Source organism: Ipomoea nil, unplaced genomic scaffold (assembly GCF_001879475.1).
Source record: "Ipomoea nil cultivar Tokyo-kokei standard unplaced genomic scaffold, Asagao_1.1 scaffold3087, whole genome shotgun sequence".
In the NCBI taxonomy this organism is placed as follows: domain Eukaryota; kingdom Viridiplantae; phylum Streptophyta; class Magnoliopsida; order Solanales; family Convolvulaceae; genus Ipomoea; species Ipomoea nil.
The window spans coordinates 3561615-3589343 of record NW_017619515.1 but is presented as its reverse complement, the minus strand read 5'-3'; the positions used below and the strand labels follow the sequence as shown (position 1 = coordinate 3589343).

Genomic DNA, 27729 nt, shown 5'->3' with positions numbered 1-27729 from the left:
AACTGAGTTCCTAAGTCTAAAAAGTAAAATTTTGGAGACTAAAATTTTATAACTTTGGTATCATCAAAATCTAAATTATACTTACTAACATGTGCATCTGTGGGCTAAGGTACGAGGTATGTGTGCACTAAATTATAATGTTATGTGCATTCCAAGGTTGTGTGTACACTTCAATTTTAGTGTGCACATTTAATCTAAGTATGTTGGTTATAGTGTGCACATTTAATCTAAGTATGTTAGTTATAGTGTGCACATTTAATCTAAGTATGTTGGTTATAGTGTGCACTGAATCGTGAAATGTGTGCGCTATTGATTTGTTAGTGTGCATGTCGTCATTTATATTAAGTCAATTGTCTGTTGTTATTGTCTTTGGATTTATATGTACACACCTATGCTATTGTGTGTGCATTTATGTATTGTGCGGGGTTTTAAATGTATGCACTCTTGTTGATTTTATTTCCGCTCAAATTGTGAACTTATTCATTAATGCGCACAAATTTGTAAATATATGCATACATCCGGTAAACATGACCCACATTCGTCTTTGTTATGTAGAAAAATATGCTTAATTATGTGTGTACATGGAAAGAAATAAATTAAAGAGAGAAAACAAAAAAGAAGAAGATATACACGGATAAACTTATTTTGTTATGTAGAAAAATATGTTTATTTTGTTGTTGACTTACATATTTTTGACAAAAGTTGAGAATTTTACTTAGACAAATTTGCCCCTTAATTGATATTATAGGGGATTTGGATGGTTGATTAGACACATGGATTTAGAACGTTTACTTTTAATCCTAGCCACTAATCTCTTTATTTCTACGGTCTATTCTCATGTGGGAAATAGTTCTTATAGGAGCATCACCCCACACACATATAAGCTTAGGGTTTGGTGAACCTTCCCGTGAGAACGTGTTGATGTACTTTCAAACCAATATAATGCACTGTAAAACATTTTCAAATGCACCATAATTGAGATCAGGTAGTATCGGGTGCATTCAGAAATTCTTTACGGTACATTGATAATTTCTTGACAGTGCATCCTCCCCCTTTCATTGATTTTCACATTTGATATGCACCCTCAAACATTTCCAAATGCACCAGAGTTGACAATCAATAAAGATCAAGTAGTGCACATTACATTTAGAAATGCTTTACACTAAATTGATATTGGTTTGAAAGTGCATTCGCACGTTCTCACGGGAAGGCTTGTCCGCACCTGATCCCATTACTACATATATATATATATATATATATATATTGCACATAAACTCCAACATTGCTAAACAAAGACTAGGCCTTTATAAACTTATGCAGCAAAAATCTGTCTTCAGCAACTGCATTCATTGCAAGAAAAAAGGGAAAGGTTATATGTAACTCTACTCATCTAAGCCTCGATCACAATCTCCTACTGGGAAGCTACATGGGTCCCATGTAGAAACAGTGCATCTGTGCCCAACTTCACACAAAACAATTCCCACCTTCATGAAAGACTCTTCCCCACAGATTTTCTGCAACCTCTTCTGATGCAATCTCAAAGGGCCTGCAATAAAATGGCCCTTTTACTTGTAGTCATGGTATGGCACCACATCCAAGGTAACTGAAACAACATATACTCGTGTTACAGTATAAATTGATGTCTAAGTAAAACTCGGAGTTCAAATTCTGTGAGCCTTGTCACCAGGCTGGTATAATGTTACATTTATAGTATATCTGAATCCTTTTCTGAACAAAGTAAAATTCAAATTAAATCAACATGGCTATAGAACGGAAAGCCTTTTTTGGAGGTACAAAATAACCCCAAATCCTGAATGATGGCATTTGGAGACAGCAGCTGTCCAAGACTCTCAATAGCATCCGCATGGGAGAAATAAATGCAAGCAGAGTTTGGCTAAAAAAAGTAGCAATCACAGCACCTCATTAAAACAGTAATTGGTCTGCAACTCTAGCTACTGGTCCACCTCCTTCTCCGTGGTGGACGCTCTGGCTTGACCTCTGAATCCGGACGGGCCTCTGCTTGCGCAGAAGGAAAAGATTCATTTTCCATCTTCTTGGTCGTCATTGCTTCTTTTTCTCCAGGCATGGGAAGCTTGAATCGCTCACTTCTCTTCTTCAACTTCTCAACAGTCTCCAAGTGTTTATCCTCCATTCGTTTCGCATCAACATTATTAATCTCAGGAACACTAGTTTTATCACTCTGTTGCAATTGTTGGTTGTCTTCCACCTTCTTAGAAGATTCATTAGGATGTTGCCTATCAGAGGAAGGTCCAGTGCTGTTGTACGCATCATTCTCTTTTATCTTCAAGGAAGTAGATGACTTCATGTTGACACTAAAATCTCTTTCCTTGTGGCTTGTCCATCTTTCCAATTTGGAACGTCCTCTCCTCGAGTCTGGCTGCTCATCTTCATCAGAAGCGTCTTCCCTATGTTTTTTGGAAGATTGACGCACATTCTCATCACTTCCTTTTTCGATTTTACGTTTCAAGCTCACCTGAAATAGAAGGAAAAACGTTTTCAATTAAAGAAGTTCAGAGAAACCATTTACTAAGAAAAGGACAGACCTAGTATGTAAGAATCCCACACAAACAGGGTTAGTGTTAAAGGCAAGGAAGAAGATCTATGCAACCTTACATCTACTTGCAAATAAGGTGTTTCCATGTCTTGAACCCATGGCATAACAGTCAATGCAACAGCACTTGACAAAGGGGGTAAAATGGTAGGACTGTAGGAGAATACCTCATTACCTAATTTCATCCAGAATTCCAGATTTCACGCTAATGCACTAAGCAAGCCAGTCTTTTCCACTTACTATTTTGTTAGAGATAAATGAAAGACTCCATACTTAAAACAAGAATATCTGACAGAATATATATATGTGGCACATGGTAACAAGGACCTGCATGAATATAGGGACACAGTACATACTGACAGTGAAATGAAAATCTACAAGGATGTAGGGACATAGTACAGATAAAGTGATAAGCCTTCATGGATGTAGGGACACAATATATACTGACAGTGTATGTTAAGAGCAAATTGAACACATAAACGTAGAGTACATTAATGAGAATAAGAGAATTTAAATTATAAGAATTGAAATTACTAGTTCTTAAAACCCGCCAATAAAATTTTTAATGAAGAACACAGCTTCAGGCAAACCAATTGTCCTATTACAGCTCTGTCCTCCACTAAACTATTTTGAGTAGTATAGGTTACTGTCACAATCTTTTAATCTTATGCCACTTCATGCAAAGATTTAACATACCGTCTCACTAGCATTTCCACTGCGATCATCTTCATTCAGGTTTGAAGGAAGCAAGGAGTTCTTATCACTAGCTTCAGGCACTTTATCTTTTGTTGAATTCTCTTTACGTTTCTTTTCATGAACCTTGGAACTATCTGACTCATAAGCAGCATGATCTTGACGAGTGCTGACCCTTTCATTCCTAGCTCTCCTCTCATCAGTACTAGGTTGGTGCCCCCGCCCATATCCATCTTCACGGCTCCTATGTCGTGAAGGACTTCCATTTTCATCTCGTTCCCTTCGTTTGAGATGCTCAACATGCCTCCCTGCATCCTTTGAATGGTATTCTCTGTCAGAACCTTTGTACTCATCTTTCCCCCTAGAAAGGCCAGCCCATGATTTCTCTTCAGCAGCTCGACCCACCCGCAATCCACCACGTCCTTCATCCCTTTCCCTCTTTGACAGTATTTCATCATGGGATTGCTTAGGCCTATACCATTCATCACGCTCCCTATGCCTCTCACCCCGCTCACTCTGAAACAATGGCTCTTCTTTGTACCTGGCATAGTGCTGATCATCCTCTCTTAATCTTTGATCATCTCTCTTCCGTTGATCTGAAATGTCATCTCTCTTCCGTTGATCTGAAATGTCATCTCTCTCTCGTTTACGGCGTAGGGTGCCATCTCCACGGGAATGCAAGGTTTCTTCCCTGTCCACATGTTCCCTACTTAATTTTGTATCTTCCTTCCTTCTTTTGCTGTGACGATCATCTATATTATCATATCGACTCTTCAAATCATCCCTTTCCCTTTCCCTGTGCCGTGATACTGCATCTTTGTCATGATCTGGCCTCAAACTGCCATTGTCAAGTTGCTTCCTTAATAGATGGCGTCCTTCTCTTTCACTCCTATCAATATCTCGAATCTTGTTACGGTGCTTGGATTCAATTTCATCCCCATGCTCTCTCTTTCGTGAGTCTTCCACTTTAGACCTTCTCCCATGCAAATCGTCATCCCTGTGTTGCCAGGCCACATCAGAGTAATCACGTTCTTTACGCCTGTCTGCAATGGATGTTTTAGTGTGTGAATGATGGGCTGAGCTAGAATCATATCCTTTGCGCATATAAGAATCTTCCCTCCCTTTCACTATCATTCGGTGTTTCTCTGTTTCTTTCTCATCACGGCCTTTTCTTTGTAACCGATCCTCTTCTCCACCTGTTTGCCTCGTATCATCCACATGTGCAAAACGTTTATCTTGAACTTCTTCCTCAAGACCATCATGTAATTTATGATAGTCTTTGCTGCTTCCGGACCTTGTTTTGCTGTTTTCACTACTTCTTGCTGCCTTTGAATCTTCTCCACCATCAGTTTCTTGAGGAGATGGCTCCTCAAGTTGTGAACTGAGCTTATGTTTTTTAGCAGTATCAATTACACTGTCATCCTTCGCTTTGTCACAATTGGTTCTTTCATCGACTGAGATTTTACCCCTCTCCATTCCAGAATTTCTCTGCGCTGGAACTAACTCATCATGCAGATTATCATTATTTTCAACAGCCGACTCCTGCACTGATCTATTTGATACAGGAGATGATGAAAGAGGACTTCGCCTATCACCAACACTAAGTGAATCTTCCCTCCGATTATCAACGTCTATCTGTTTATCCTTTGGACTTTCACTGGCACCAATATCAGCGGATCTGCAGCGTGCTCTTCCCTTTTCCCTACTGGTATTCATCAGAAATTATAAAATAAAAGATAAAAAAAAAAGTAAACATTTGTCAATCCAATATGCAAATTCACACTTCTGAAAGCAAAATTAAATGCAAGTAACTTTGAGAACATGAAGTAATACAGGAGCTTGCTTTGTTGATTCTTTTTAAGAATGAAACCAAAATGCACATCAGAAAAATACATAACTAAAAATTGTTTCAGCCTCTTAAATAGGAATTCTCACCAAGGGCATATTTTAGTTCAACAGCTTATAGTTTTATCATATAATAATCCCATGTTGGGGGGAAAGGACTGCATCTGATGCCAAATTAGCCAAATCAATATTATTCTTAACAAAAAGGAAAAGCACAAGAAGAATAATCAAAGCAGAAGTCAAGTTGTTCAACCTATATATTCTATGTAAAGCAGAATAGTTTAGACTGAAGAAACACAAATAACTGTTTAAAATTACTCCATACGTCGAGTCATGTGCAACAGCATGCTTCCTGCCAGGGTACACAGATGTCTGTCCCCTGGAATCAGGATGATAGGAATCAGGTTCTTCTGAAGGAAGAATCACAACTCGATCACTTCGACTCTTGTCGTAAGGTCCAGAATTAAACTCTGCTCTTCTGCTACCAAATTCTCTCTTCCAACCATTATAAGCATGCTGGAAACCATCCACATGATGAATATCTTCTTGCTGGAGATCTCCAATTTCATCACCTCCTCTTATACCCTCTCTTGATGGTTGATTTCCTTGTTCCAAATTGTTGTCATCATCAGCACTGCCTTGACAGACTATCTGTTTGCCAAAAAGCAACAGCCACTTGTGTGAGGTATGTGCAATATGCACCAAAGAAAAAGGGTCATAAAAGTCAAATGAGTGAATAATCCAACATAAAGAGAGACTCAGCAAAGGATTTAATGCTTCTTTTTTTTTGGGTGACAAAGTTTGGGAAGGGAGGGGGGGTGGGGGGGGGGTGCTAGGAAGAAAGCAAAAAATAGAATAAAAGAAAATACTGCTGAAGGGAAAAAGAAATCACCTCAATAATAGCATCAGAATCACGAACTCTTGGTGGTCGTGTATCTATGGATGGGAGGCGATCACCAGAACCACTTTCCACTTGTATTGGCCTTCCAGCAGGCTGTAGTAAGGTACACAAGATTATTGAGAAGGAAAATAGCAAAACTAAGATGCTTCCTCTTCTTAAGGATAGTAGGTGTAGACGAAGGGTAAATATAATATTTCAATGAAAATCATAAAACCCTATAAATAAGCTCAAATTCAAGATTTGAATCCATGAAAGATATCCTTAGTTCATGGAATTAATGATTTACTTACCAACGGTGGCCTGCTACGTATAGATCCTCTTGCTAAGTCATTTTGACCAACTTCAGTCTTCCCGAGATTTGCATTTTCAGATGGAATATCTTGAATACCAGCTGCTGCAGCAAGCTCAGGTGGAAGATCTGGATCATACTCCTGCAAATGCCAGAAGATTTAAGATTCAGAACACAAACACACAAAACTCATCTACACACGCTTGGGCTTATAATATTCACTCATATTCAAAAGTAAAGTATCACCTGTTCTGTCCTCCCACTTTCATAAACTCGAATTTTTCCCTGCATAGTTGACTCAAGCCGAAGTTGTTCCTGAAAGTATCATGTAGCAAATAATTTTTGTTTATCTTGGTTGCATGCTTTATATATGCTTTATAGATGACATGCTTTTGTTATAACCATTTCTTTAAAAGTAAATAAAATTGCATCTGCTTAAGCTCCAACCATTTTGGAGAAGGGAACTTGGGTAATAAACAGCAAAAAAGTCAAATACAAGGACACTATTGGAAATCAAAAATAAAATGAAATAGTGGGCTTAAACCAACCAGCTGTTTGCAATAATCTTTCCAACTTTCTTCATTCAAGCCAAAGTTGAAAAAATCTGACATGTCAATGCCTTGGAGTCTCCAAGGTTTTTCATCAAAACTGTCAATATCAACTTCAAATATGGTCCTGATAAGACAAGAAGGCCAAAAGCATGTGAAAACATACTAAAACAGAGTGCTGAAATATACTAGCAAAATTAGGCTCACAATACATTTTGAATTACCATGCTGTTCACTTTATTTGAATGAAAAGTAGGCTCACGATACATTTTGATCCTAAACTCATTGAAAATTAGGCTTTGACAACATGGTCACAGCCACTACTAATTAATCCAATTTCAAGGTGATTATACACACACAACTTACATTTAAATCAAGTATAAAATTATAATAAGCCTGGCTAAACGAAAATGTTTGATATCATCATAACTAAGCCAAAAACAAGCACTGGCATACTAACAAACTTACTTGTGTGACGGAAGGGTGAAGTCCAACCCAATTCCACGCCCTGATGGATTGCTTCCCCAAGCATTATACCCCGGAAAACCTTTCTGCATTGTTAAAGCACCTTTCATACCTGGTGGTCGCCAATCTCCTCTTCCACGTCCAGCAACAAGGCTGGTATTGACTGGTGGGTGAACTTGACCAGGCGTTCCTCCGGGGCCAACAGGAGGAGCTCCAGGAATTGGTGCAGCACCAGGTCTCACATACTAACAAAAGTTCACGAAGCAGAAAAGAGGTCAGAAGCTTTCCATTAAGGTATGTGGCTACAACTAATAATTGATATAACATTCCCATGCGACTTTTCCTCCAAATAGTATTAAAATAAACTAAACAAGGTGCTCTAAACAGACATTTATCCAAATGAAAAGATGTCATTCCTCTGAAAAACATTTAGAAAAAGATGATTGCATGTTATCACAGTATGGAATTTACCAATCAAGGACATAAAAGAGAAAATATTATGTGTAGAACTTCATATTTCCGAGACAAAACTTGGCAACAAAAAATTCTTTGTTCAACAATTCTATGTCAGCAAGTATCATTGGGATCCAACATATGACATATCAGTCAGTACTTAACCCAAAAAAAAAATATCACTAAATGTAAAGCCACATACTCTCTAGTTTATGATCATCTAAACTGAGATACTTCTGCACCAATTTCCTATACCTAACCACCATAGATCTGCAGCATAGATGCTTTCATCTAATTTAACTATTTCATTCAGTCTTAGTTCATCTAAGACAGCAAATTCTCATAATCTAGAAACATCAAGAAATTATTCTTTTGCTGCTAATGCATAGCTAGTGGATTACATCTATAAAAACCACACTTCTATATTTGTAAAATTTGCTAAAACCTAATGAATGATAAAGCCAGTAAGATATCATCATAACCAATTATCCCTTCGCCATTTGAGTTGAAATCCACTACTTAGGGAAAATACCTAAAGTAACACGGTGTTACTTGGTATACATGACTTCAGAATTCCATCTCTTGCTTCTACAGAATAAAACTCATGTTGCATGAATTCAAATGGCTTAATAAATATGCTTCATTGACAGATATTTTGCATTTAAAGCACCCATTCCATTGGCACTATGCAAGAACTGAGTAGAGGCAGGGGAAAACCAAATCAAAATGAAATCCATTTTTATGTACAAGAAACCCAGTAGAACCAGAACTTCAAATTGCAGAAACAGATCTTTCCTAGTAACTCTAACACCCAGTGTGATTGAGCATTTGTAATCGGAAATGATTAAGGCATTACATCATGATTTTGCATGATTACATACATGAGATAGACACTGAAATTGCTCATAAGTCACTCTTCAGCATTATTTTTTTAAAAAAATCATTTGATTTTGGCAATTTAAAATCTTAATTGCATAGCTAAAGTACTGATGGGACTTCAATTCATACTATAAATCTTAAATTTTTTTTATTTATAACTTTTGTCTGGCAAACATGTTGAGAATCTCCAAGCTGTTTCGTATAGCACTAACCAGTGACTGCTATGTAAACTAAAAAAGATCAGCACAAAAATGGGAAAGCAAAAAAAGAAGACAATTTCATTAATATCAAAATCAGTACAACTATCCATTTTACGAGTGCATTCAACAATTCTGACCAGTTTATAATCACTAGTTCCACATCACATGACAACTATAAGTCAATTTACATTTCATAGTCTGATCAAACAAGATGAGGAAGCACAAACCCCAGGTGTCAACGTCACGACTGACCTTAAACTGTGAATGATATGGATGGTGGTACCCATGATTGCTGTACCCAATCTTTGGCGCATATCCTGGTCCAACATTCACTTTTGCAGCATCCTCCTTCCTCTCCCCATCGGCAGAATTGCCCAGCTCATCACCCCATTCTTGCTCCTCCACCATTGGTTGATGACTAGGATCATCACTGTTAGCTACAATAACCAAAGGGTCCCCATCATCATCGTCATCATCACCATCACCTCCCATTCTGTCCATTCCCATAGGTCCATGATTGTTGTCATTCAACACAATGCGCAAATCATCATCGTCACTGTCACTATCCCATTCCTCATCCACAGCCCTGTCGCCACAAGTCTCTGGGACTCCTGAAACACCTGGAATTGACACCCCCGGAATCATGTGCTCTGAACCTCCTGCTTCAACCACAGAACTCTCACAATTTTCACTTCTACCCATAGGCTTATCAATATTTTCATCTTTTTGCACTAAGTCATCGTCTTTATCATCCCCCTCTTCCACTACAACGTCAATGTTAGCTTCATCCGTGAAACTCGAGTCCCCAAAAGCCCAATCCCGTGATTTTCCATCACTTTTCCCAAAAACCCTGGCTCCCAAATCCGATTCGTTTGCACCAACCCCAACCCCAATCGAACCCCCAGACTGTCCTGATTGTGGATTCAAACTCAGATTAAAATCAGAGCTGTTGGGCCTGGGCTGTTTATCTTCCGGTTGAGTGGCTAGGGTTTTCTCTTGAACATTAACAGAAGAACCGGAACTCAAATTCGGGTCACAATTCGATTTCTGAGCTCCGAATATGATCCCCCTATCATCTTCATCGACTTTGGGATCGATCCGGGGGCTTTGAAACACCGACGACGTTTCAGTAGCTTTGGAGCCTTCTGCTGCTGCTGCTGCTCCACCTCCTCCACCCAGGTTCTGCGCAACAGGTGGCGGCTGTTCGGATTGCAACGACGCCGTGAAAGGCCGTAAGACGTCAGTGTAGAGATCTCCGAACTCATCGTCGTCTTCCATGACGGAGAGAGAGAGAAAGAAGAAGTTTTAGAGAGCGAAGGAGAGGAGCGATCAGGAAGAGAAAATCCTCAAGCGAGGGTTTTGAGGACTGCTGTTGAGGAGCATAAGAAAATCTTTCGTATACCTAGCTACTCTTTGTCAATTGTCACCCCCCTCCCCCTCTCCCACCCCCACCCCCTTACATTTTACAAATATTATACTCCTTATTTATTACTCCGTAGGTAAACAAATACAAATAAAATTTGTTTTCAAAAAAAAAAAACAAATAAAATTTATATTTATTAGAAAAAAAAAAAAAAAAAAAAAAAAAAAAACTCCAAAGAGGTGGGAGCCGAGTATGTGGAGTATATTGTTCGTACTGACTTAAGTCACTGGTTCGAAGACAGTATTGATATAATTTGGGAGAAGTATGTGAAGTATAAATTTTGTACGAATTTGATTTTTGCTAATATGTTCTCGATTTTTATTGAGTATGTTCTGCAACTTATTTTTTATGAAACATAAATTTATAAAAAAGTAATTAATTAATATATTTATAGAGGAAGTTAAATAAATCTTATTTCATTAATCATCTGCATTTAAACGCATTTGTTACATTTGTACTAATATATTATTTTTGAATAATACTAACAATCTATTTATTTAACATTTAAAATAATATGAGTTAAAAAAAAAAAAGTAATTGATATCTACTAATAAGTAAACGTTTGACTTGTGTGTTTAAAAAAAAATATATATATATTAAAAAAATTTGTATCCTATTGTGGTATGATACTATGTAAGGTTAATGGTAGATCGTTGTTCGTTGCAATTATCTAATTAGCACTGCTAATTTTTTAATGAGTGTATTTTTCATACAATCTTAAATTCTTTGAGGAATATGTGGGCTAAGGTAGTTATGACATTGCAAATTAGAAGTGACTCCAAAAAAATGGTGGAGTGGTGTCTGAGAGTGTTGAATTTGGTTGGGGCAGTGGGTGACATACTTACATCATCCACAGCTGTAGAGAGATGATTACGAGACATTGGGGGTTGAGATTGTGCATGTGTGTTATGAGAGCAGCATCGCAGGACATATCCATTAGTGAGGATGTCATACAATCAGGATAATAATTGGACTGACTTGCATATGTCCCGTGTGGAGCTGCACACACGGATTGAAGATGACCGATTGGGAATCCCTCACAATCGCATGATAGTTGGGAGTAATCCAATAGTGTGTGGGTATATATATATATATATATATATATATATATATATATATATATATATCCACCCTCCTTACTAGCAAAAAATAAAATAAAATAATAATAATAATAATAATAATAATAATAATAATAATAATAGGTTCGATGAAGTGCAAATTATATGATGCCCCTACTATTTACTCCATGCTAAACCTTCATAGTGGCTACATGTTGTGTATGCGCGCTTTCTTGTTAGCTTAAGGATCAAAAGAATATAGTGTAATTGAATAGCTGTTGAGAACAACTATGGTTGTCTCTGTAGACCTTGCTTGGTTAGATGTAATTTGGTTGTAATTGTACTGCAATTCGTTTTCCCCATCAAATACGTCGTTTGGTTGAAGGGAATTGCAATTCCCTCTCTTGGACTGAATTGTAATTCATGGCCCCTACCTAAGAATTGCAATCCAGTGGTGAAATGGAGAAATATATATAGTACTGCGAAGATGTTTTTGCCCCTGTCATTATTATCATCCCATCTCATCCTTATCTCTCACAAAGGGCACTTCAGTCATTATATCCACTTATTCTCTTTCAATTCCATGTAATCTTATTGATGCATACCAAATACTGTAATTTGAATTCCTACTTTATTCTCACATTATTATTTTCCCACCGAATTACAATTCATCTCCCTCCTAATTCCTTCTTTCTCACCGAATCACTTCACTGATGTTTTTTTCTTTCGAGACTCAAGTGAATATAAAAAACAATAAATGTTACAAGTGCGTATATAAAAAACATACAACATTTTATATTAAATAGCCACATTAGCAAGAACGCACTATAACATGTAATTTACTTTTTTTTTTTTTAAAGGAGCGAGCAAGGCATTTATTCAAAACGAGCCGAAATAGAGTCTGGCGGGACAGAGTCCCAATACATAGTAGTAGTATGTGTAAAAGCAGTAGAGGCTAAAGTATGAGTTAAGTAATTATCTGATCTAGAAACAAACTTAATTGAACAATACTCAAACGAGGCCATACGAGTTCTGCAGATATCAATAGCGTAGCCAACGTACGAACGAAAAGGATCAGTTGCAGATAACAGATACCGTTGAAGCGTTAAGCAATCCGTGAATAGCTATATAGACCGTTCCCCACGGTCCCATAACCACGACAAGGCTTCTTTGCACGCGATTGCCTCGGCCATAAGAGGAGAGAAGCAAACCGGTATAGGAACACTGAGAGCTGAGACATATCTCCCTCCCTCGTCGAGAATGATCGCCCCAACGGTAGCGTTGTTTATCTCGTGGCGATACCCGACGTCGAACCAGCAGCACCTTTGTATCGTCGTAGAAGCCTTGGCCATGTCCTCGGGCAGTGTGGCAGTGTGTGTGACCGATAATACGGGAACAGCGTTCCCCCATGTTACTGCTGGGACTTCGGCCATACCGGGCAGCGTGGCAGTAGGCATGGCAGCAGCAACCTGGACGAGAGTGGCATCAGCTTCTTGATCTCTGGCAGTGACGGTTGTAGCTCTTGGTCGGTCGGGATGCACTTGTCGCCATGTATGCACGGCTGTGGTGGCTGCAGCTATAAGTCTCCGTGGCCGCGTAGACATGCATCCCATAGCGCCCCGTTTCTTGCTCTCCAAATATAATATAGGAGCGCAGCTGCGTAGACAATTCCGTTAGCATCTAGAACATTTAATAGTTCACCAAACCAAGTACGAGAAATATTTGTCACACTATTAGGGATTGGAAGGTGGGATTGAGTCCAAATAGCATTTGCATAATCAAATCTAACTAGGGAGTGCATAGTATCCTCATGCATGATCCCACACATAGCACAAGTAGGATCAATTTCCACTATCTTTATAATCATATTTTTGGTGGTGGGGAGTATATCATTCAAGGCTCTCCATAAGAAGGTTTTCCACTTGGACGGAATCTTGAGCCTCCATAGGTTGAGCCACCCATCAAAAGAGCCCATTGTATCAACATAGTTCTAACAATGCGCTTATATTCACTTTTAACTCAGTAGTTCCCATTGGGGTCCCCATGCCAGTTCCATATATCCTCATAATCAGGTGATACAGATATCTTTAATATTCGTGTTACATCAGTGGGAATAAAAATATAAGTGAGAATAAAGTGATCCCAGGTCCCCGTCTCCTGATCCATTAACCCCACCACAGTTGCTTGAGCCAATTGGGGTGGTTTTTCTGGGTGTATCATCGGATCCTGTTCATCCTGGAGCCATGGGTGGTCCCAAATTAGCGTAGTTTGACCATTCCCAATCCTGCGCCTGACCCTACCACAAACCATTTCCTGTGCTGCCATAATGCTGCTCCAACAGAAACTGAGATTATTTCCTAACCTGGCATTATAAAAAAACCCCTCTGGGGTAATATCTGGCCTTTATATACTCTGGACCAAGGAGTCAGGTTTCGTAAGAAATCGCCAAGCCTGTTTACCCAACATAGCCAGATTAAAAGCAAGCAATTCTTTAAAATCTAAGCCCCCATACTTCTTAGGGATACATAACTTATCCCATGCTTTTCAATGAATGCACTGGTCAACCCCTGATTCCCACCAATAGCGGTTCATGGTCCGCTCAATAGCTGTGTAAACTGTCACAGGTAATAAAAAACACTCATTGAGAAAGTAGACATAACTTGGGCCACACTTTTCAACAAGACTTCCTTACCAGCCTGTGATAATAACTTATTATTCCACGAACCAATTTTCTGTCTGATTTTATCCTCAATATATGAGAAAGCTGCTTTCATATTTATTCCCACAAAAAATGAGAGTCCCAAATATTTACCAAAGTTAGGAGCCTGCACAACCCCAAAATATGCGCCACTAATATTTTGGGAGTCCCAAATATTTTTAAGTATAATTGTTAATACAAAATTTGTTTTACCCTTCAATTTACTTGTGCAATTGTAAGTATAACAAAATGAAAAAAATTGTTGCACTCACATTTTCTAGTGCATTTTGTACAAACCCTAAAAGTTGAAAATAAGTTTATTTAAATGAGATGTTAAAATGACACTAACATGACGTTTAATTAGAGGAAATTTAAAATTCATTTCCACATAATTTCAAAGGTGACTAAATTTTTTAGTTTAGTGGGAAGGAATTGCAATTCCCTGATATTTTAATTTCATGGGTTTTATGAAGGAAAAAAAAAAATTTATGAGACAAAATTACCCCTTTCTTTTTTAACTTAAAATTGATACCCACAACAACAATATAATTTTAGACTTTATATTACTTATTTCCTTTCAATTCCCATGTATACCAAATATATTAGAATTAAAATTCTTAGTAATTATATTCCTGTAAACCAAACATTGGAATTTAAATTCCACTTTATTCAAGTAATTCATCTCCCATAAAATTATAATTCTTTTTCCACGTAATTTCCTCACTCAAACCAAACACTCAAGGGTTAAGTAAACAAAGTAGTTGTGTTTAAAGGATTGATAATGTTGATAACAAATCAATTAAATTAGACAAAAACTCAAATAATTAGAAATATAGATTAAACAAAAGTAAAACAGGAAAAACCATAAACAATTAAAGTAAGATTTCAAGTTTACATTTCTGCTAATTTTTTTAACCGTATTTCAGATTGATTTATATCATTGTGTTATTTAACAACTAAAGTAACAAAGAACCAATAACACCTCTATTGAAGTTCGAACTCACAAGTCACAACCTCCCATATAGGAGTCTAACCCGGGTGTCATTAGACCACAAGGTCTTGGCAAGCGAGCATCACCTAAAAAGGCTAAAACGCACATATGAGTAGTGATGGATGATATCGACTATACTAATAAGAGCCCAAGATAGTTATGTCTATAATGAGTAGAAAAAATGGCGGTCAAATTTTTTAATCAAATGAATGACTCAAATTGATTATATTTTAATTTTTCCTTATGATTTCCTAATTTATCCTTAATGAATATGATTATCCGTTAACTTTTCCGTTAAATATTATCTTTTTCGTTAATTTCTGTTAGTTCACCGTTAACTTACTCATTAATTTCAATAAGAAAGGTCTTAGGTTCGAACCACATCCTAATTAAAGTTGGCATAATTAGTACTCTATTTTACTCTTATTAAATTAATAAATAATAATTTAGTAGCTACAACAAAAAATAATACATATGCATTTCTTTAATTTAGAATTATGTGTATACAATGTCTTTATTCAAAAAAAATTATTCATTATCAATAAATTAAATAAGAGAAATAATTTCATTAGTTATATTGTATTTATTTTTCTCCAATATAAAAATTCTTTACATTTAAATTCATCAATTGATTCCTTCTAATAAAAAAAAAAAAAATTCATCAATTGATTCATTCAAAAAAAAAATTCATCAATTGATTATATTCGCTACATTGTCCCTACAATGTCTTTATTAAAAAAAATTATTCATTATCAATAAATTAATTAAGAGAAATAATTTTATTAGTTATATTGTCTTTATATTTCTCCAATGTAAAAATTCTTTACATTCAAATTCAATTCATCAATTGATTATATTCACTACATTATCTATTATCTTTTTTGTGCACTATTTTTTAATTAAATATCAAAGTTATAATACAAAATAATGTTATATATTTATTTACCATGTATTTAATTAATACCATGAAAAAATTAAAAAAAATATAATTAATAAAGTCAATCATATTAACTACTTGAGAGATTTGTTGACAAAGAGAGTATTCAAATCACACAACAAATTGAAGTGAGAACTACATCGCAGTGTCCTTGAATTGTTTGACAATCAGCAGTTAGCGGTTAGCGTTAGTGAATTATATTAGCGAATTTGACCAGCGAATTATATTAACGGTTGGTAAAAAGATATTTAAAAAAATTAGCTGTTTAGATTAACATGTAAAATGACCTAAGGGTATATATATATATATATATATATATATATATATATATATATTTAATAATAATAATAATAATAATAATAATTGTTTTTAAAAATAAAAAAATAAAAAATATAATTAAGCCAATTATATTAACTACTTGGGGTTTTTCAAAAAAAATATTAACTACTTGGGGGATTTATTGACAAAAAGAGTATTCAAATCACACAATAAATTAAAGTAGAAAATTATCTCGTAATGTCCGACAATCAACCGTTAGCTCTTCAATAATAGTATATATTTAATATTTTATGGCCTAATTTTTGTTTGCTCTCTCCTTATATCCCGTATTTGGTTTCAACCATACCTATACAATTATTTTATTGACAATTATAATCAATCTTGACTATATTATCTTGTATTTGTAAACTTAGATTTGCCTATTTAAATACGCAAATTTAACATTCAATTATCTATGCATGAACAATTTCAATAAAATCTTGCCTTGATATATTTTAAAGTACTTATTTAAAAAAAAAAACATTAGACATTATCTCTAAAAAACTAATTCTAGTAAATAAAAGTTCATTGACTTTGTGTATGGAGCAACCTTCAATTTTCAGGTCAATTGTTTTTAGGGCTGTTAACGAACCGAACATAAACGAACGGAGGTTGTTCGTGTTCGTTTGTTAAGGAATTTGGAGTGTTCGTGTTCGTTTGTTAAGGTTTTTGAAAATCCAGTTCGTGTTCGTTTGTTAAGCGTTTGTTAGTGTTCGTTAACGTTCGCGAACACGTTCACGAACGTGTTCGTTAACGTTAACGAACATGTTCGCGAACGTGTTTGTTAACGTTCGCAAACGTGTTCGTTAACATTAACAAACACGTTCACAAACATGTTCATTAATAAGTACGTTCACGAACATATTCATTTACGTTCATTAACACTTAATAAACAAACACCTGCACATGTTCCTGATCACAATTCGTTCGTGAACAATAAATAATCTACGTTCACGAACAATAATCAAACAAACAACACAACTACAAAACTAATATAATATAATATAATATATATGTTTGTGAACATGTTCACGAACATTATTAAACGAACACAAACGAACTTGTTCACGAACATTATTAAACAAACATAAACGAGCTTGTTCACGAACATTAGTAAACGAACACAAACGAGCTTGTTCACGATCTCTTAGCAAACGAGCTTAAAATTGTTCAAGCTCTGTTCGTTTATTAACCGAGCTCTAAATTTTGTTTGTTAATGTTCGTTTATTTTAACAAACGAACATAAACGAACGCTTACCGAACACGAATACGAGTAGTTTGTCGAAAGCTCTGTTCGCTAACAACCCCTAATTGTTTTATTAAAAAAGTGTGCATACAATTTAGTGAGAGACGATAGGTGAAAAATACACCAAAAATATTTGAAACAAAAATTAGGAGAAAATCAAAATTAATATGGCACTAACCTCAACTGGGTGAAAACAAAGCAAAACTCAAAAGAAAAGGCTTGTTTGGTTGTTGAGATTTACTATTCCACGCACGACTCACAAACCCCTCGAAGCTGAAACAAAGAAGAAAAAAGGCGCAGAGGTAGGCGATCTGCGGACAGTGAGGATGATAGGAGTTGGGAAAATCAAGCAATACACTAACGTTCTCGATAGACCTCTCAGCAAGGGCAAACAAGAGGTATATGCATACATTTCAAACTTTAGATCTTTAAGATACAATTCTCTGAATGGGCGAATTCTCGTGTATTCGATAAACTTGGGCTTTGATTTCATTAGCCAGTGTTTGAGAAAAGAAGGAAGCTCTATGTTCAAGGTGAATTTTGATGAAATGGGCCGTTTTGCAGGTTAGTTTGAGCGCGTTTGCATTCTTGTTCTCGGAGCTTGTTCAGTACAATCAGACCCAAGTTGATAACATTGCTGAATTGGAAAGAAGGTGATCCTTGATCTGCCTCTTTTCAATAGCTTAATTTCAGCTCTTTCTCATGTTTGAATATACTCGTGGCATTTTATGAGAATGGATGTAAAATTTCTGCTGCAGGAGACTTAAACATTAGAAAATTATTTATGTACTCCGTATTATATTTAGATGAGCCGGTTTAAAGTGAAGATTGTTTTCTGTGAATGGATCACATCTATACCTTTGGATGCATAAAGAATATTACCCTGCAAGGGGAAATAACTGTATATTTTATACTGATATGTTAGTGTATAGCAGCTTACTGCTTTAGCTAGTGTGGATCTGATGGTTATAGACTTGCAGGAAAGAAGCCCTAATATATGTAGATTATAGACCTTGCAAAAACAGTTAAACAATTCCAGATGGCAATGATTATGTTAAATGATTACTTTTGGATCTGGAGCAGGTTAGAGGATGCAGGCTATGCTGTTGGGGCACGAGTTCTGGAACTTCTCTGCCATCGAGAAAAGGTAACAATTCCAAATAATATTTTTCTTAAAGATCTGCTGGATATTATCTTTTGAAGTATTTTTTAAACTGTGTTCATATGCCATTTATCATTTTCTCAATGTTTTTTGTTTTTGTTTTTTTTTTTTGTGAGGGGCGAGCTGATGCCTCTGTTATGATTAATGATCTATCATCTATGCCTAGACAATGTAATTCCAAGCGCTTGATTTTCAAACTCTGACTGGCTTAAATCATGCTTTGCCCTTCTTTTATGCTGTAGGGCATGTTAATAATGGATTAACTTCACATGGAATTTGAAATATGTGTTGAGCGCATGCAATACAAATTGTTTGGGCTACATCTATATGTGTTCATGGGCGGTTTAAGAATATTTTGTAACCAAACCCTGGTACTATATTTATTTTGTCATGCTTGGAAAGGGGAGAGGCTCAAAGGGCAGATTAGTGTGGTTTGCAAATATTCTTTACTGCAGTAAGTATTTTATGGTGTACTGTCAATGTTTTTTTATTAGGTCTTTATTGCTTTTTCTAACCATTAAAAAGGGGAGGTTTACTGAACTAAAGATAAAATTAAGAATCACTAAATAGAAAAATGGTTTGCATGCCTATTGCTCTTTCTGGATTGGCCAGGATTCTCATACATCTCTACTACTAGCAGCAGCATACTCATTGGAGCTTGTTTCTGACAACTTATGACTACTAAAGTTATTAAACTTTTCCCTTGCCTGTGAGACAAAGCATGATGTCAGTAACATTGCCTTTTTTATCCTTCTGTTTACTGAGTATGGTTGCTATAATGCTATTGTTATATTGTAGCTTATTCCAGGACTGTAATGATATTACAGATCCTATTCAAATTTGGAAGACTAGCAATTCCGGTTTAAACATCTTTCTTTTTAACCCCTATCTTGATGCTTTTTTTTTTTTTTTTTTTTTTTTTTTTGACTTTTTTCTATAACATTGACTTAATGCTGCAGGGAAATAGAAGGGAGACACGGTTGCTAGGTATTTTGTCCTTTGTGCACAGCACTGTGTGGAAGGTTTTGTTTGGAAAGGTTAGTTATACATGTTTTCGCCATCTTTGAAAGTTAATGTTTTAGAAATCTGAAAAGTTAGAAAGTTTACATTCACATTCTTATTTTACTGGGCTTTATTTGTATCCTGAGTGTTTTCTTTCTGCCTTGTTTATTTTAGAAAGTCATGTTTTACTGGTATTAAGCTCTTATAGATTTCTACTCTCAGTTGCTCAAACTTCCTGCTATGAGAATTTGGAAAAATGAGATGGTATATTATTTTAGATTTTTGCATTGGACCAGGTTGCTGACTCCCTTGAGAAGGGTACTGAACATGAAGATGAATATATGATCAGCGAAAAGGAGCTCCTTGTGAACAGGTAGCATTTCTTGATGCTATATTTCTTATCCACTTTGTAAATTACATTTTTTAACTGATTTCTGGATAACACACATTGTTTGCTTCATAGATTTATCTCAATTCCTAAAGATATGGGTGCTTTCAATTGTGGAGCTTTTGTTGCGGGCATTGTAAGGGTATGCACTGTGAACAGAACTGATTATGTTTCTACCAACCTTATCCCTTTACGTGATACATTTCTTTTCTTTTTAAAGGGTGTACTTGACAATGCCGGTTTCCCAGCTGTTGTAACTGCCCATTTTGTTCCAGTGGAGGGGCAGCAGCGACCTCGGACTACCATTTTGATTAAATTTTCTGATGAGGTAGTCTCTTATATTTTTATGCAACCTTCATTTCTCCAGTTGCTTTGCAGTGGTTTTATGTTTCAGTTGACTTAAAGATGAGCTTTCTTAACTAGATTGGTTCGCGTGAGTGGATGTGCACTCTCGTCCCTTAAGATAGGTCAGGGGTTCGAACCCCCTCTCGTATGGAAAAACCAATCTGGCCAGCACTCTGCCCCTTAATTGGGCCGGCCCGGTACGAATGGGGATTAGACTGAGTATGGTACGGGCTTAAAGGTGCCTCTTACAGTTAGGGCCTGTTCAGGACACTTCATGGTCTGACCAAAAAAAAAAAGATGAGCTTTCTTTCTTAAGTACACCTATGCCCAGGCTGATGCGAGCTTTCTGTTTATATTCTGAGCACCAACATAATACACTGCAATGGCAACAATGAACTTGTTGAGCCATGATCCAATTTTCTATATTCTTATCATTGAAATGCTTCGAGGACCAATCAGTTTTCTTGTTCCAGGTTCTACGAAGAGAAGCAAGACTAGGTTGATGCTCGTTATGTCCTATTGGTTCAAGATATTCTACACCAGCGAGAGCGGGTAACTCTAGGAAAATGGTGTAATTTATCAGGATCATTTGAATCCTAAAAAGCTGATTGTCGACTGTGACTTGATCCGTCATTCGCGAAAGTTACAAACCAATCATTATCCAGAAATGTGTGTAGCTGAACTGGAGAAAACTACACTAATAGTTGTAATGCTTGCTAGATTTGATACAGGAGGTTCAAAAATGAAAGATTATGTGGTATTGCAACCATGCTTTAACCTTTTTTTGGGGAGTCACATTTTTCCCATCTTTTAATCAGTTTCTAGTTTATGATTGCCATTTAGAAAAGCCTCAGACAATCTATATTTGTTAAGCATCTTTTATATATATAACCAGCAAGCATTGAAGAAGATTGATTTTTTTTCCTGGGTCACCACACACAAACACATATATTATATATAGGCATAACAGTAGAAACTGTTCCTTCAAACACCAATCAGTCGTCTGTGATACATGTCTGTATACTTTGTATAATTGTTTTTTTTTTTTTGTTTTGTTTTTTTTTTTGGTTGTGTTTTGTTTTGTTTTTGTTTTTTTTTTTGTTTTTTGTTTGTTTTTTTTTTTTGGTGAGGTGCCAACTAGGGAAGAGAAGAAGAAAAAAAAACAGCTGACACGAAAATAAAAAATAAAAAATAAAAAATAAAAAATAAAAAAAATCAAAGCACAGGACTCACCAGCCGGTAGGTGCATTGCACGCGCACAAAGGTAGTAGACTTCTGCCATCTTTCTCTCCTACGGGACCTATTTGAGAAAAGTTTGAGAAAAAATTATGCCTCCCATTAATATAAAAACACAAGCTTAGTTTTTAGATATGAAAAAATTTCAAAAAATCACAAATGTGGATGCCCAAAGACTAAAGAAATATTGTATTTTAACCATTACACGGTTCACGTGAGAGTCACAAGATTTATTATTTTCACTTTCAATAGCAACATACTTTTCACTAAGTTGGCAATGAAACTACACCATTAATGAATGAGACTTGAGAAGGAGTGCACATGGACTTAGTTTTACGGGTTCAGTAGACAGTATTGTCACTTTGTTATCGTGATTTACATTTTTTCTTATATGCTCTATCAGGCCAGGATGTGGGTGGCCTTGGAGTTGGGGATTTCAACCTTTGGGAGAAGAAGAGAATTGAGAAAAAATGTATGAATAACAACAATACAAATCAAAACTTGTAGAAGCAATATTGATATTAAGTAACCATTGTAAAATACAAATACAATCACTAATGATAATCTTACATAAAGCAAAAAACCACTACACAGAAAGTGGCTGTCAATAAGGGGCATACACATACTTGTATGACAAAAGAACAATGAGAAACACAACTTGATCACCTTAGAGATACACCCCAAGAACTCATTAGTTTCTTCCAAGTGGCAATGACCGACAAGAATACGTCTCCTTGAAATCAGACTTCCTGGATGATGTAAAAATGGATGCATAAACCTCCTTGGTAGCATTAGCTGGTACATTCTCACCCGCCTTAAATCGCTTTCCTGATCCATTACTTGCACCATTGGTAACATTCTTCACTTCGATCTTACCATTAGGATTATTTTTCCTATTCAGTTCTGATTTCCCTTTCTCTGCAAAAACCTTATCCTCAATCCCATGTTTTGTCCCACTCAAGCGGGTAACTTCAACACCCTCACCATTCACAGCTACATCCCCACCATTCTTCCCCTTCTTCGACTTCTTATTATCCTTAAGTTTTGCGTTTTCCTCCACCATTCTCTCCTTCAATGCTGCAACCTCGTCTTCATTCCCATTTATCACAATCTTCTCGTTCTCCATGAACTCCTTGTGACAGACCAAACAAGCTGAAGACTTCACCTCTTTCAAAGCTTTGGCACTGAAGACATGCCCACAAGGCCTAAGTGCAAAGAACTTATATTTCCCATTAAACTCTAACCCCGAGATAGGGCATTGAAACCTTGTCACGAAACCCAAGCCACTGTCTTCCATACCCGGGATAGCTGATAACTCAATTGGAATCATATCTCTCAACCCCTTTATGTAAGCAAACTGTTTAGGCACTTGTTTCTTCAACAAGGCTTCGACCAAGGCCTCCTTGTTAAACAAATTCCCAAGCTTATCGATCACCACGGGATGCTTCAAAGGCTCATTTGACAATGTACAATTCAACCACTTGGACAACCTAACCTCATTAGGGTCAATTTTGTCAGGCTTCTTCTCAGCATACATCTTAAGATAACAGTCACGGGACTCGGCCCCAGTGGCACCGCCATCGCCACCTCCACCAAGGAAGCGGAGGCGCAGGGTCAAGGTGGAGAGAGGGGCAATAAGGGAACTGTTTACAGGAGTAGAATCTGGGATTAATTTCCCATCCAAGGTGAAATAGCCAGAGTGCTGAATTAGGGTTAGGGTTTTGGAAAAGATGAATGCTTTGAGGTCTTTAATGGTGAAACCTGGGTTTGGGGATTCAAGACTTATGGCTCGGGTTGGGATTTTGAGGTCTGGGGATTGAATGAAAATCTGAAAATTCTGGCTTTTCGAATCCATTCTCTGATTTCCTTAGCTTTTCGCGATTGGTTCGGTTTCACAGTTTATGCACAATTGAAAAAGTATCGAGATTGAACAGGTGGAATCAACAGAAGATTTACCTGGAAGAAGAGAAATTGAAGTGAAGATCAGAAGATCTTTGCTTTTCCCAGAAATCAATTCAACAGGAGACGGGGAACATGTATGTATATAAACAAGGTTTGATCGCAACTCCGTGCACCGACGTTCAGATAAATAGATGAATAGTCAGAAATCGAATAGATGACGGAAATAGGAACAACTGGGAAGAAGTATTGGATGAGTTCATACACACTTTTTAGCCCACAGTCCATAGTCCATCAGATTGGGTTAAATCCAATTTATATTGCTCCAGCCCAATCCTAAATTGATCCAAACTATGATTAAAGGCAAATTATTCTGTGGACTCCGGTGGCAAATTATGTCGTGGAATTGTGTACACTTTATAAGGTGGACAAAGTTTCAAAACGACATTATTTTGGTGAAAAACGATGCCGTATCAATTTTTTAAAAAAATGTTTTTTTTTCGTGGTTAACAACGTTTGTCTTCAGGAAGTCTACGTTCATAATTATAAAACTCTATGTTCATAATTTTTGAACTTCATATTCACAATTATTGAACTCTATATTCACAAATACAGAACTCTATGTTCATAATTATATAACTCTATGTTCATAATTTTTGAACTCTAGAAGTCTATGTTCATAATTACTGAACTCTATATTCATAATTATAGAACTCTATGTTCATAATTTTTGAACTCCACATTCACAATTACGAACTCTATATTCACAATTACAGAACTATATGTTCATAATTATAGAACTCTATATTCATAATTTTTGAATTCTATATTCATAATTCTTGAACTCTATATTCACAATGTCTCGCTGAGTTGTTTTGACAATTAAAAAAAAAAATCTAATTGGTGGAGAAAAACAATGCCACTAACAGCATCGTTACTCCAAAATTACCAAACGGTGTCGTGTTGGAACCGTGTCCACCTTGCAAGGTGGACACGATTCCACGACATAACAATTGGTCTTACACTTCTACTCAAGAATTTAAACGGTATATGTTCTGTAAACTAAACAATGTAATTTGTGAACTTGAATAACCAACGAAACGGATAAATTAAATCATTGTCTTAAAAAAAACACACACAAAGGCAACAGATGAATTTAAAAAATTGTTGTCTTTGAATTTTTTTTTTTTAATTTTACAAAATAGTCAAATGCACTTATAACAACACACTAAAGACAACGATTAATGAGTAAAAATCACTGTCTTTGAAAAAAAAAATTGGTCGAATATAACGGTTTTTAACAAAATTATTATTATTTATACAAAATGTGTATTTTTCTTGAAGTGCATCAATATAAGGACATAAACCACTAATTAAATACCTAACTATCTATTTTGGCCAAACTCTTTACCCAATAGTCTAGCAACTTTACACAAAATAATTTCTGATATATAATATAACTATATGTATATCAATATGAAAAATATTTCAACACTCTAGCTAACTGGAGTTTTTTTGTTTGTTTGTGTATGTAGAGTCCCAAACCACAGTTGTAGGGTTGCAATGAGTAGAAGGTGGTTGAAAATTCAAAATTGAAATAGAAGTGGAGTGGTCCAGGTATAAAATGTGGACATGGTAGCATGCGCAGAAATGGGTACAACAACCCTGATGGTTGTGTGGCTCTAATTTGGGTGTGGAAAACACAAAACCCCACACCAATCAACTATGTTTTTATAACCAAGTTAATTTCTCAATTTCACCGGATTATATTATGAACCTCATAAACCCGTCTCAGACCCATGAGGACGGATATACACTTCTGTAGTTATGCGCATGAGCTAAGAGCATCATCATCAGTAGATTTTGGTGTGATTTTTGAGGAGTTCATGTTGAAGTAGAGGAGATAGAGAAATGATAGTCTTTACTGGAGGACGACCAAAGTTTTTGTTTTTCCAGATTTTGATTTTTTTTACTCAAACTCCTCATATCTTCTATTTCTTAGTCACTCCTGTAAAAATTTATTAAAAGCTATAATTATTAGTGATGCTCTAAAGATCCCAATCCAAACCCGAACTCAAATCTCAATGTTCGTAGCAGATATCGATCAAATTTCATCTATAAAAAATAAATTTTAAATGAAACTTTTCATTTATTACATTAATCAAGTCTTCTTTGTATGTGAGCCACAACATCACAACCTTCCTTTCCTTTTCTGTCTGTCTTTGGAATTTCAGCCTCCAACCAACCTAGCTGCTACTTCATTATATTTTTCAACCTCCAACAAACAACTCATTTCTCGATCAGACAATATTTCTCTTTCATTTCTCTTTTTGTTTTCCTTTATAAAAATAATAATGAAAAAAATGGCGTTTTTAGCCTCTCAAAATTATTAGTGTAGTAATATTTTTCTTAATCATGAATGGACCATTATGCACTTGAAAGATTTAATTGCTTGAATATACATGCGAAATGCTCAAATAAATCTTCCAAATATTCATATATATATATATATATATATATATATATATATATATATATTATTTTAGGATTAGGAATTAGATTATTAACTAATAACTATACTGTGTATATATTGGATTAATTGGAATATATTGACTATTGATTACTTTGCATTGTGAATATTGAATGAATGTGTATATATTGAAATATATTGAATGTTGATTAATTTGCAATGTGAATAATTGTATTGAATGTCAGCATATGTATAATATTATAAACTCTCATAAATCACAGCCACATATTTTAATTTTTTTCTTTTTTATTTTTAAAAATTGTATCAGTTTGATTTTATGCATGGGTTGATCGGGGATGTAGACAGGGACGGAGTCGGGGTAGCGGGGGCCCCATTGCCATCCCTAAATCTGTATGTAGTCAAAACAATTGAATGACTCTAATATTAATTAATAGAGGGGCTAGGGATGCATTCCGTTTCAATTAAAAAGGTAAACCGATGATAATTAAAATATTATACATTTATGTTTATATATAAATAAAATCAAAAGTCATAATTACATCACCCGTCCACACCTAAAGATTAGTTCTCAAATGAATATAAATATAAATAATACACACACACTTGTTTATATAGTCAATAAAATTACATGAGTAAATAAAAAAATTTAAACTGAACATATAATGTGGTGTTTGGTAGGACGGAATTGCAATCCATTCCTACCAAACTCCATGGAATTACAATTCCATAGTTTGGTTGGAGGGAATTGTAATTCTACGGAGTTACAATTCATTCCAACCATGAAATTGCAATTTTTAGGGTCCCAAGGAATTGTAATTCTATGTTAAATTACAATTTTATCGTTCGTATGATTATTATATTACAGAGTATTATTATACCAGGACATTTTAATTTTTATTGACTTCTTTCCCTTTCAATTTCCAATCATTATATTCCTTCCTACGGAAAAATGCAATTTAAATTCTCATTATATTTTATTCCTTTTTCAAGGAATTACAATATTCTTTTCCCTTATTTAGTTCTCTCCTTCCAACCAAATGCCCTATAAATGTTAAAACAACCATTGAATATCAACCTTAAGATTACTGCATGTCTAAGCTAGCAAGATTGCCGGCAACTAATTAATAATCAAACAACCTAATTAACAGATTCTTTGTTAGTACATGGAATTGGATAAGGAAGAAAGGATAAGAGTGTGATGGATCAATGTATATATAATTATATATGCATGCATGCATTGCATGCGGCCTTTACGTAACGACATACATGCACTGCTTACGTTGTTCCAACTTAATTAATTCCGTCCTGCATCCATGCATGGGTTGCTGATCTGACAACGTCGTAACGTAACGTATTATGTTATGGCCTCGACTGCATTATTGCATGCCTCTCATCTTTCTTACCCGGAAAGAAATTAAAGACAAATAAACTTATTACGCATTCGATCTGATTCAGTGAAATTTATCTTGTAACTGTAACCCCCGGACAACACACTTGAAGACGCGTGTTTTGGATGAAGTATGCATTGTGATTCTAGCTAGTCTATAAAAAACTAAAAATAGATAAACTAACATACCTTATCAATAGAAAACCGACTCAAATCAAGAAAATCAATAGACAAATTTTAAAAAAAAATCAAATTTGAAACACATTCATTAATTTGTTGGGGTTGCCGTACGTGAATCCCGTG

At 35.7% G+C, this 27729-nt stretch overlaps 3 protein-coding genes across 5 annotated transcripts; 1 reads left to right on the top strand and 2 right to left on the bottom strand.

The window, feature by feature from the left end:
* Positions 1-1286: 1286 nt before the first annotated feature.
* Positions 1287-10269, bottom strand: LOC109166299 (FIP1[V]-like protein). Of its 2 annotated transcripts, none has more exons than XM_019315246.1 (9): positions 9098-10269; positions 7317-7558; positions 6849-6975; positions 6547-6615; positions 6302-6442; positions 6003-6104; positions 5436-5761; positions 3269-4967; positions 1287-2494 (listed from the first exon to the last, which is right to left on the bottom strand). In XM_019315246.1, exons 1-9 carry the CDS (start codon positions 10121-10123, stop codon positions 1949-1951), a joined length of 4278 nt encoding a protein of 1425 aa, XP_019170791.1. In that variant the 5' UTR covers positions 10124-10269; the 3' UTR covers positions 1287-1948. The 2 variants fall into 2 exon arrangements, with proteins under 2 accessions (XP_019170791.1, XP_019170790.1); XM_019315245.1 differs by having other exon boundaries at positions 3269-4970; positions 9098-10268.
* Positions 10270-17719: 7450 nt separating this feature from the next.
* Positions 17720-21195, top strand: LOC109166062 (trafficking protein particle complex subunit 5). Of its 2 annotated transcripts, none has more exons than XM_019314950.1 (8): positions 17720-17914; positions 18081-18169; positions 18600-18663; positions 19638-19715; positions 19977-20053; positions 20144-20210; positions 20289-20468; positions 20706-20813. In XM_019314950.1, exons 1-8 carry the CDS (start codon positions 17843-17845, stop codon positions 20712-20714), a joined length of 636 nt encoding a protein of 211 aa, XP_019170495.1. In that variant the 5' UTR covers positions 17720-17842; the 3' UTR covers positions 20715-20813. The 2 variants fall into 2 exon arrangements, with proteins under 2 accessions (XP_019170495.1, XP_019170496.1); XM_019314951.1 differs by lacking the exon at positions 20706-20813 and adding an exon at positions 20887-21195 and having other exon boundaries at positions 17722-17914; positions 20289-20396.
* A 944-nt stretch (positions 21196-22139) lies between these two features.
* On the bottom strand, positions 22140-23768 carry LOC109166376 (protein RTF2 homolog). The gene has a single exon (XM_019315351.1). The coding sequence runs from the start codon at positions 23502-23504 to the stop codon at positions 22341-22343; it is 1164 nt and encodes a 387-aa protein (XP_019170896.1). The 5' UTR covers positions 23505-23768; the 3' UTR covers positions 22140-22340.
* Between the last annotated feature and the right edge of the window lie 3961 nt (positions 23769-27729).

What these genes read in the sequence shown, in the direction of transcription:
- LOC109166062 (XM_019314950.1), top strand. Translation starts at nt 17,843, where the DNA reads ATGATAGGAGTTGGGAAAATCAAGCAATACACTAACGTTCTCGATAGA. An exon ending in ATTGCTGAATTGGAAAGAAG is followed by an intron (nt 18,170 to 18,599) that starts GTGATCCTTGAT and finishes GATCTGGAGCAG; the next exon opens with GTTAGAGGATGCAGGCTATG. An exon ending in AAGGAGCTCCTTGTGAACAG is followed by an intron (nt 20,054 to 20,143) that starts GTAGCATTTCTT and finishes TTTGCTTCATAG; the next exon opens with ATTTATCTCAATTCCTAAAG.
- LOC109166376 (XM_019315351.1), bottom strand. Translation starts at nt 23,504, where the DNA reads ATGGATTCGAAAAGCCAGAATTTTCAGATTTTCATTCAATCCCCAGAC.
- LOC109166299 (XM_019315245.1), bottom strand. Translation starts at nt 10,123, where the DNA reads ATGGAAGACGACGATGAGTTCGGAGATCTCTACACTGACGTCTTACGG. An exon ending in ATTCTGATGCTATTATTGAG is followed by an intron (nt 5,762 to 6,002) that starts GTGATTTCTTTT and finishes TTTGGCAAACAG; the next exon opens with ATAGTCTGTCAAGGCAGTGC. An exon ending in GCTGTTGCACATGACTCGAC is followed by an intron (nt 4,971 to 5,435) that starts GTATGGAGTAAT and finishes GATGAATACCAG; the next exon opens with TAGGGAAAAGGGAAGAGCAC.